The following is an 8,836-nucleotide window of genomic DNA, read 5'->3' as shown; positions in this document are numbered from 1 at the left end:
TAAAACAATTACAGTTGTAATAATACAAAAATACTGTTAAAAGTAACTGGAGCTGGAGCTGTTCTACAATTGCTCAAATGTGGTGATTAATCTCATATATGCCCTAAAATACACACATTAGACTTTTATGTATAGTGTTATCCGTGTTACAGTAGTTGTCATCATAGACATGATGCAGTAGAATGTTTAATTGCTTTACAGCTTTCTGTAAATAAATCGCACTTCTGATACCTTGTCGAAGAGCTTTTCTTTCAAGTCACTGATAATTGATGAGACAGGTTAGATCATTTGCTAGGAAATTCTGATATCACGTTACACATTAGGATGGGTAGCACAGAAAAAGTAAAGTAAATCAGAGGGCAAATAAACTGTCAAGTGATATATTTTAATAAATAATTAGTCTGAATGCCATATCAGTGCAATTCATATTCATAATTTTGATGTCATTTAAAGTAAGCTGTAATATCAAAATTAAGATGGAACAGAGTATCATTAGGTTAAGCTACTCCTGACTGGGAACAAGTTGAAATATGATGACTTTTCTTTTAATGATACCGAGCTCAGAGAAAACCCACAAGGAATTAACTGTGAAAAAACCTGCAAAACCTTTTGCCTGAAATATTTGCCAACAAAGACATAAATCACAGGGTTAATGCAACTATTGGTGATAGCCAGGGTAGAAGTAATTTGCTGACCAAAGTTGAGCAGTTCTTCCCAGAAACAGCCTTTGACCACTTCCATCTGGAGTAATACATCAAGGAATGTAAAAAGATGGTAAGGAGTCCAGCACAAAAGAAACATCAGCACCACTATGAAGATCAGTCTGGTAGCCTTAGTGTCTCTGTGGTCCTTGCAACTCTTTGTCCTGAGCGTTCTTTGTTCTCTTATGTTTTCTCGCAGGGAGTGAATGATACAAAAATTAAGGAAGACCATTGCGGTAGACGGCAGTGCAAAACCCACTATGTTGAAGACCAGACGCTCGGCTGTTGCCCATGATGGGGTGGGGAAGTCTAAAGTGCATGCTGAGATATTCCACCGAGGAAGATGTTTCACAGTCCGAAATGTAAAGGTTGGGATGCTGACAAGGATTCCAAAGACCCAGATGAGCAAGCAGATCCCTTTGGCCAGAGTTTTGTTTCGTATCCCTCTGTTGCTCAAGGTATGAACAAAAGTCAAATAGCGATCCAAGCTGACTGCCACAAGCAAGTAGATGCTGGTGTACATGTTTAGGCTGGTGGCTGCGCTGGTGCTACGACAAAGGAAATTGCCGTATGGCCAGTTAAATTCATTCCTGATGTTCTCTGCCCAGAAAGGGAGGCACATGAGGAAGATAAGGTCAGCAGCAGCTAAGTTAATAAGGTAGATTTCAGCTATCTTTAGGGAGCCCTTGTATAATGAATAAATGAAGAGAACAAGTACATTTCCAAGCATACCAATAACACAGATGGTGTCTATGTACGTGGGTAGTATAGAGTAAATGATTTTCCACCAGTCATCTAATTCTGGGCAAATAGTCGAGTTGCTCTCATTTTCACTCCAGTTTGAGGAGGGAACGTTCAGTAAAGGACTTTCAGCCATTTTCTTTATTCTGAAATGAACATAAGACCTTTTTGAAACAAGAAAAAGGGACTGCACAAAAGAGGCATAAAATTCTAAAAACTGTCTCCTATCAGTGCTGCAAACATTTAACTGCTGGAAATTCTATTTTAGTGCTCGCTGATTTTTATAGGCTGGCTGTATGCATGATGCATGCATACAAAGGTCAGAACTATTCCCTATATTGACAAAAAGGAAACCTCCTCTACACCCTATGAAATTTCCTCTCTTTGATGACATTGTTTAAAGTGGCACAGAGGAAGGTAAGCGCCAGTTTAATGTAAGTTGGTCTGTACTTCTCTCCCAGACTAACAACAGAAATAAATAGAGCAGAATTCCAGCTCCCTGAGAATAGTGGGAGTGATGCTGATCACACGAAGCCAGCTCTGTGCCCTTCCCTGCCCTTTCTTTTACTCTTATTTCTGGACTGAGTATAACTTTAGCAGTGTGATGCCAGCTTCCCTAGGGATGGGAATGCTGCTCATTTTTTGTATGCATCATTTGTTTGGTTAACTTCACATTTCATTGTTCTCTGTCAGTTCCTCTCCTTGCCAAACTTTAGGTTCAAAATTACTGTTAGATTAGGCAGCTCATTGCCCTCAGATGTCAGTTGCTGCAGTAATAAAACATCCTCTTTTGCCTGTGACTCCTCCTAAAATTCAGCACAAAACTGAGCCTGGAAGAAAGGCCTCTGAAGCTCTAAATTCACAGAATTCCTGTTTGTACGGAGGGAGCTCCCATTCAAAAACTTCATCTGAGTTCAGCTGGAGAGAGGCAGCCCCAGGCTCTGCAGCATTTAGACCTTCATAGCAGTGGTAATACCTTTATTTCTATCTGATAGCTAAGTGTGAGCTTGTGCAGTAGTGAAAGCATTGGTAAAATGTTATTCCACCATGAAACTCCATTCAGTTACCAGAGAGTTGCCTTCTACTGTGACTTTAATCTCCTGGGGCTGTCATGCACAACCATAGTACCTGGGTCTTACAGGCATCTAGTCTTGGACCTGTTATGGTAGGCAAGATATTACTGATCCTGTAACGACATTTAGCATTTCAGTGTTTCATATGCAAGCGGAGAATGTTGATCAAATAAAAGAACACACTTAAAACAACTTGTATGTTGCAATCAGTCAACCTGGATGTAAACTTTCTGCTGCAGCTATTTAAATCTGCTCTGTCAGCTTCTGTATTTTTGCACTATGGAGATAGCTAAGGACAGAGTTTCTGAAGAGAGCTTTTAGGGCTGTTCTCCCCCTCTTTAACATAGATGTACTACCTCAGTGATATCCGTGTCTGAGCAGCTTGCAATCCCTAATGTACTTATCTTTGTGAGGGCATCTAGGAATTAGAGAAGTAGGAATACTCCACTTCATGCAATTTGGTACCTAATCACAGAACATTTTTCATCATTGTAGAATGAAGTGAGCAGAAAAGTTTTAACTGAGCTCATAAACTCAGGCTGCCTGCCTTGTCAGGAACTGGGCTACAGTTCAAGTTAACACAGCTCTGTGGCTTTTACCTGTCAACAGTCTGAATGTTACCTACTTTACAGATGGTCTCATGCAACCTAAGATAACTTTGGAGGATCTAAAACTGCAGAGCAGACAGATGAGAAAAAGTAAATGACTGATTAGCATCAGAGAGGCTATTTATGAGATGGCAGGAATCTAACCCTTGTCATACAGCAGGAGGCCAGTTAAGGTGTGACAGTAGTGTAAGAAAATTTCTAACAATATTACATGTTAGAAATAACATAGAAGAAAGGTACCAGTGAAACATTTCTTTCTGTAAACAAAATTTTTATTTTATTAAATATAGAGGAAAAAGAAGTGCTTATTGTCCTTGCTTGCCCATTTTCAGATCACTTCTTGGTATCATTTTGCGCCAGTCGTTTTGTGCACATTATGTGGTCTGTGGGCTGGAGCCACAATTTCGTTGACCATGGGCTAATCTAAAACCTTCAGGAACATTTCCTTTCCAGTACAATTTCGATTTTAACCAATGGTAATTCTGATTTCCCACTCAATTAGTCGTTGTAAGGTGCATGCAGTTTCTGTAGAGCATGTTTTATCAGGAAATCCTTTCCGAAGTGTATTGGCCAATGTCCTGGCACTACCACAAGCCACAACACTTTTTTAAACTTAGTGCTCCAGATGCCTTGTTGACAGAGAATGCAATGCATATTCAGTAGCTTAGTTCCTTTCTTCTTCAAAGGCCATTTTCTTCTGTAAGTATTTTTAAGTATTTCATGCTAATGGACAATTAGCTGCTTGAATGGTTTTCAGCTGATGTACTTAGCAAATAATAATGCTTCTTTTACCTACTTTGAACTCAGTTCTAATAAATTTGCATGTACAACGAGTCTATTACGATTATTACTATTAATGCATAGCTCCCTGTTAGGATCACGTGTTTTGGAAACACTAAGTAAATAGAGTCTGAGCTTTGGGAACAATCTTTAAAGCAAAGATTACTTTCAAAGAGAAAATTTTGTAATTAGACCAGCATGTTCAACTATACAGAAATTTCATAAAATGAACCACAATATGGTGATATAATACAGTGATATTTTTGCATACTAAGAAAATTAATCCCGAACTTCAGTCAGTTGCGCAGTGAAAGAGAAAGAGAAACTCTGCAAAACTGTGCATATGAGAGCTGAGAACACAAAAGATTTTTTTAATATAAAAAGTATGTGAAATACTTTTATTAAAGGTAAGATATTAAAAACAGACAGACATACCTATTCCTTGTCCTTCCTGGTAGTTCAGGCGAAACTTCAAATTCAGAAACAGTTAGTAAATAGCAAGACAGTGGTTAGTAATGGCATTCAAAGACGCATCCTGAGGCACAACTTTCTGAGTGCTGTCTGAGTGTTTTCTTGGTCATGTATGATGTTATATTTTGGAAGAAAGCCCCAGAACAGTGGGTTTTTTTTTTTTCCTTACTTTTCCAAACGTCAGCTGTAGTAATTTCCGCATATGAAATATTTCTTTTTTGTAGTGAAGTTACATAAACCATATGCCATAAACATTTCCCTTCACACAGCTATTAATTAAAGGTTTCCAGTACAGGTCCTTAGCAATTCTAAGTTCCTTTGTGCGGTTATCTGCAACAATGACAGCTTCATACAGCTCTGAATCACCCTCTCAGCGCCAATGCACGCAAAGTCAAACTTTATCCTAGCTTTCTGTGGTGGTGGAAGCTCTTCTCTCTACCAGTCTGGGCCAGTCACAGTTTTGAAGGGAAGGTGGGTGTGTACCTGGTGTCCCGTGCTGAGGAACTGGGGTTAAAGAAGACTATATAGATCACTTCAGCTACCACAGCAAGAAGAGAGCACATGAGGCAGCTCTGGGAGAAGTCAGGGATGTGCAAGGAGTAGTGCTCTTGTCAAAGCTTGTGCTGGAGGCTCACCAGAGCAAAATGGATATCTGTACTTATTTATTACAGAAATAGTAGTCCTGCAATCTCAAAACAGATATTTGGAAAGGGTTGCTGAAACTTGGACCCACCAGCATTGAAAACTGATGTCCTTTGCACTCTGCTGTTGCTATCCTGTGTATGAATCTCTGTGTACATTACTCCTCGGTAGTGCACAATAACTGCTGCATTTTCTCAGGCCTGGAGCCATAATTGATCCTGGTTTTGTCTGATTACCTTCTTGGACCTTATAGTTTGAGACTAGTTGTTTCCAAACTTAGTTTTATCTTTGTCCATTCTGACTGTCCTCTGATTAGAGCAATATATACAAAAAATAACATGTCTCACGTCTCTCAGTTTTTGAAATCCAAATCTCTCTTAAGTACATATGTGTAAACTATAGGATTTTTCAGCTGCTTATTAAAGAATAATAGGAAATTATCAAGGGATTGGAATGTAATTTACTTGTATTAAAGCTTTCTTCCCATTAGCTACTTAGCCAAAGAATGCACTCTCTCTCCCAATTCTCATTTCACAGTATCCATTCTTGTTTGGCAAGTGAGTTGAAATGAAAGACCATGCATGGCTTCACTGTGATATCTTATCATGAACCTCATTTTCACCATGATAAATGCTTTTATCCAAGCCTTATTTTTAGTTTGAAAAGATTCTAAGTTAGGTCAATGCAAATACTGGCAAAATTGACACAAAACTGTTATGACTGAACACCATCAGTTTTGGAAAAACTCTAAAAAACCCAAACAAGTTGAAGATTTAAAATGCATATATGCTTTTTTAAAATTTAAATGACACCTTATTTCAACATTTATTCATTTATTAAATAACCAGATCACTGTTGAAAATATCTCTCAAATGCAGTTACAAATGAGTATTTTTGACCTCCTGATTTCTGAAAAATGTTACAAAACTATTTTTTGTGGAGATGACCTGAAACACTGTGTTTTTTGAATCACATGTGACCTGAGGGATCCTAACATCCCAGACAGGATCAATCTCTAAACATCATAGCCCACACTTTGACTCACTAAGGTAAATGCAGTGCAACAGATCTTCGTCACAGACTTTCCCTAACTTCCTCTTTGCTTACGCTAGTGCCTTTCTGTGTTTAAGTTGTTTTTTCATAAAGAAGGACATTTGAGCAATAACAAGACGTCTGGAATTCAGCCTTGCTTAGACATGAATCTCTAAGAGCAGCCAACATCCACATTCACTCACATTTTCTGAACTGCAGACTGCAGCCGTGTCTGAAATCTAACTGATGAAAAATAGTCTTATGAAGCTCATCCTTCCAAAATGGGATTAAAGTGTTGGTCTGTAAATCCCTTCCCTCCTCCTCTCTGTAAATATAATCTCTCCTTTTCCATTTTTTTATTCTCCTCTTTGGAACTTTTTTCAGAGGAGAAGAGATATTCAAAATGGGGAATCTATTCATTTGGAGGAAACCATGAAATGAATAGGTTCAGTTATAGCTCCTGACTCATAAAGATCTTAGAACAAATCCATATAATGAGGTCTAACTTCATAAAAGAGTGAGTTTAATTTACTATTTCTTTACAACTTATCAATTTTTATAAATATCTGATCAGAGGGTGTAAAAAGGATGGGGTCAGACTGTTCTCAGTGGTGCCCAGTAGCAGGACAAGAGGCAGTAGGTGCAAACTGAGATAAAGGAAACTCCACTTGAACACAAGAACGCTTCTTCACTGTGACAGTTGCTGAAGACTGGAACAGCTTGCTCAGAGAGGTCGTGGAGGGTCCATCCTTGGAGATATTCAAAACCCAAATGGACGTGATCCTGGGCAACGTGCTCTAGGTGACCCTGCTTGAGCGGGGGGTTGGACCAGATCATCTCCAGAAGTCCCTTCCAACCCCAACTATTCTTTGCTTCTATCAACTCAGCTCTTCATTTAAAACTGTGAAAAGCATAGAATGATTTGGTAATGTTTCACTCTTTGCACAGATGAAAGGAAAGTGAAGGATCAGGTTTAAAAGTATCTGTATTACAGTCAATAGTTAAAAGGGTTTTCCTGTCTATATGTGGTTAAAATGCATCTTTTTATTCCTGCCTTCCACCTGGGATACTCACAGCACATGAGTTTATGTTTTAAGCTTATATGATCTTCAGTCTTCCTGTCTGTGTTGACTTTCTGGTAAAAAAAATACACATTCTCCAAGGGGTCATAGGGATTTACAAATGTTAACTGGGCTCTCTGATAAGAAAGATTAACCAAACAGATTGATCAAGGCAGAGGTAATACATTACATAGTAGGCAAATTGCAGAAATCAAAAATATCACAGGAGTTCTGGTTCTCAGTCTGACAGTCCAACCATTAAAAATCCTATTCCTCTTAGCATAAATTGGAACCTTTAGTGAGCTGAACAAATTATCTTTTTGGGACAGCATGAATTTAACAGACTGATTTTCTTTATTGAGATGGTCTCCAAATCAACCCACTTATTTGCTATGACCGATCATTTGTTCTAGAAGCTTGAAAAAAAGTTTTTTGATGCAACCTTGGGTTATAAAATTCTTTGTTTAGCTTGGCTAGATTTCTTTATATCTGCTGTAGACAGAGTTTGCTAAGGAGAGCTTAAACTCTAGTGAAGTGATTTACAATTCCTAGTGAACTGATCCCGGTAGCATCACAGTACAGCAATAATCAAGCCATATTAAGTACATGTTATGGAGGCAGAAACAGAAAAATATGGAAGGTGCCAGAATAGCCCAGAAACCCACAATGTGCTGATGGAAGAAAGAATGGAGAGAAAGAATGATCCAACAGCTATAGTACTCCTTGGGGATTTGGAAGACTTGAACTGAGTTTCTGACTTTTCCGCAGACCTCCTGATTAAAAAAAAAAAGCAACATTCTCTTGTCCAAAACAAACACCAGCTCTTTGTGCTAACAGGTTTTAAGACTGTTAATTTTGCATTTTGACCAAAACTGTTATTCAGCTTGAAAAAATAGACTGTAAAAAGATAAGAATCATTCCTGCCTATACCTACTGCAGGCCAGAAGTATCAACCACTGTTTGTTTCTATTCCTCTGGTAAAGGGTCCCTGTTCCCAAACCCCAGCCACCTCCATCAAACTGAATGTGGAGTCAGCTGTTTCAGTGGCCAAAGTTTAAATAAAGAGGTGGCAGTCTCAGGTAAGAGGGAAGGTAGGAACAGCTGTGGGAAGGAGGCAGGAAAAAGAAGAGTAAAAAGGTAAATTGATTACAATTTAATATCTCCAGCTGTGAGATCTTCAGGACAAAGTTTACCCTCATTTTCCCCAGGCAACTCAACTCAAATACTGTCCTAGTTTTCATGTGAGCAGGATTACACCAAGTGTCTGAATGTGACCAGAAACTAGCAGTAAGTAAGATGTAGCTTGGACATTACACCTTACTTCTTGGTTTTTGTTACTTGCATAAATGGTATGTGCCAATAATGCACAGCGTGTGATGTCTCCAAGTGAGAAAGAATGTGAATTACACTCTCTAGAAGCTGACATTGCAGTCTGTGGAGGGCTGATGTAGGGATTTTGTACTGGTGTCAGTATCTGCCTGCTTTGAGGTTGGAGCAAAGGATTTAGGCAGATGGTCCCTCTTGCAAACAGCAGGGAGGGTATCTACTGAAGTACAAAGAAAACCAACTGAAAAGATTTCGGTTTCCTCAGCTGCCTTAATTCAGATTTAAATTTCCAAAGGAACTGAGGCTGCTTAGCACCTCACAGAAATGGTCTTGGAAAGAAAGCTGACCAAAAGCTTTAAAAATAGTTAGAATTGTGTTGCTTCAGCTCACTTTCCTATAGT

General features: G+C 38.8%; 1 protein-coding gene across 1 annotated transcript; it reads right to left on the bottom strand.

The window, feature by feature from the left end:
* Positions 1–492: 492 nt before the first annotated feature.
* BDKRB1 (bradykinin receptor B1) lies at positions 493–1,951 on the bottom strand. The gene has a single exon (XM_009675601.2). It carries the CDS (start codon positions 1,576–1,578, stop codon positions 493–495), a length of 1,086 nt encoding a protein of 361 aa, XP_009673896.2. The 5' UTR covers positions 1,579–1,951.
* Positions 1,952–8,836: the final 6,885 nt, after the last annotated feature.

Source organism: Struthio camelus, chromosome 5 (genome assembly GCF_040807025.1).
Source record: "Struthio camelus isolate bStrCam1 chromosome 5, bStrCam1.hap1, whole genome shotgun sequence".
NCBI lineage: Eukaryota > Metazoa > Chordata > Aves > Struthioniformes > Struthionidae > Struthio > Struthio camelus.
The sequence above is the reverse complement of the archived record's forward strand: the minus strand, read 5'-3'. Positions and strand labels throughout refer to the sequence as shown.

Bases quoted from the DNA above. Each gene is read 5' to 3' on its own strand.
- BDKRB1 (XM_009675601.2), bottom strand. From the start codon at position 1,578: ATGGCTGAAAGTCCTTTACTGAACGTTCCCTCCTCAAACTGGAGTGAA.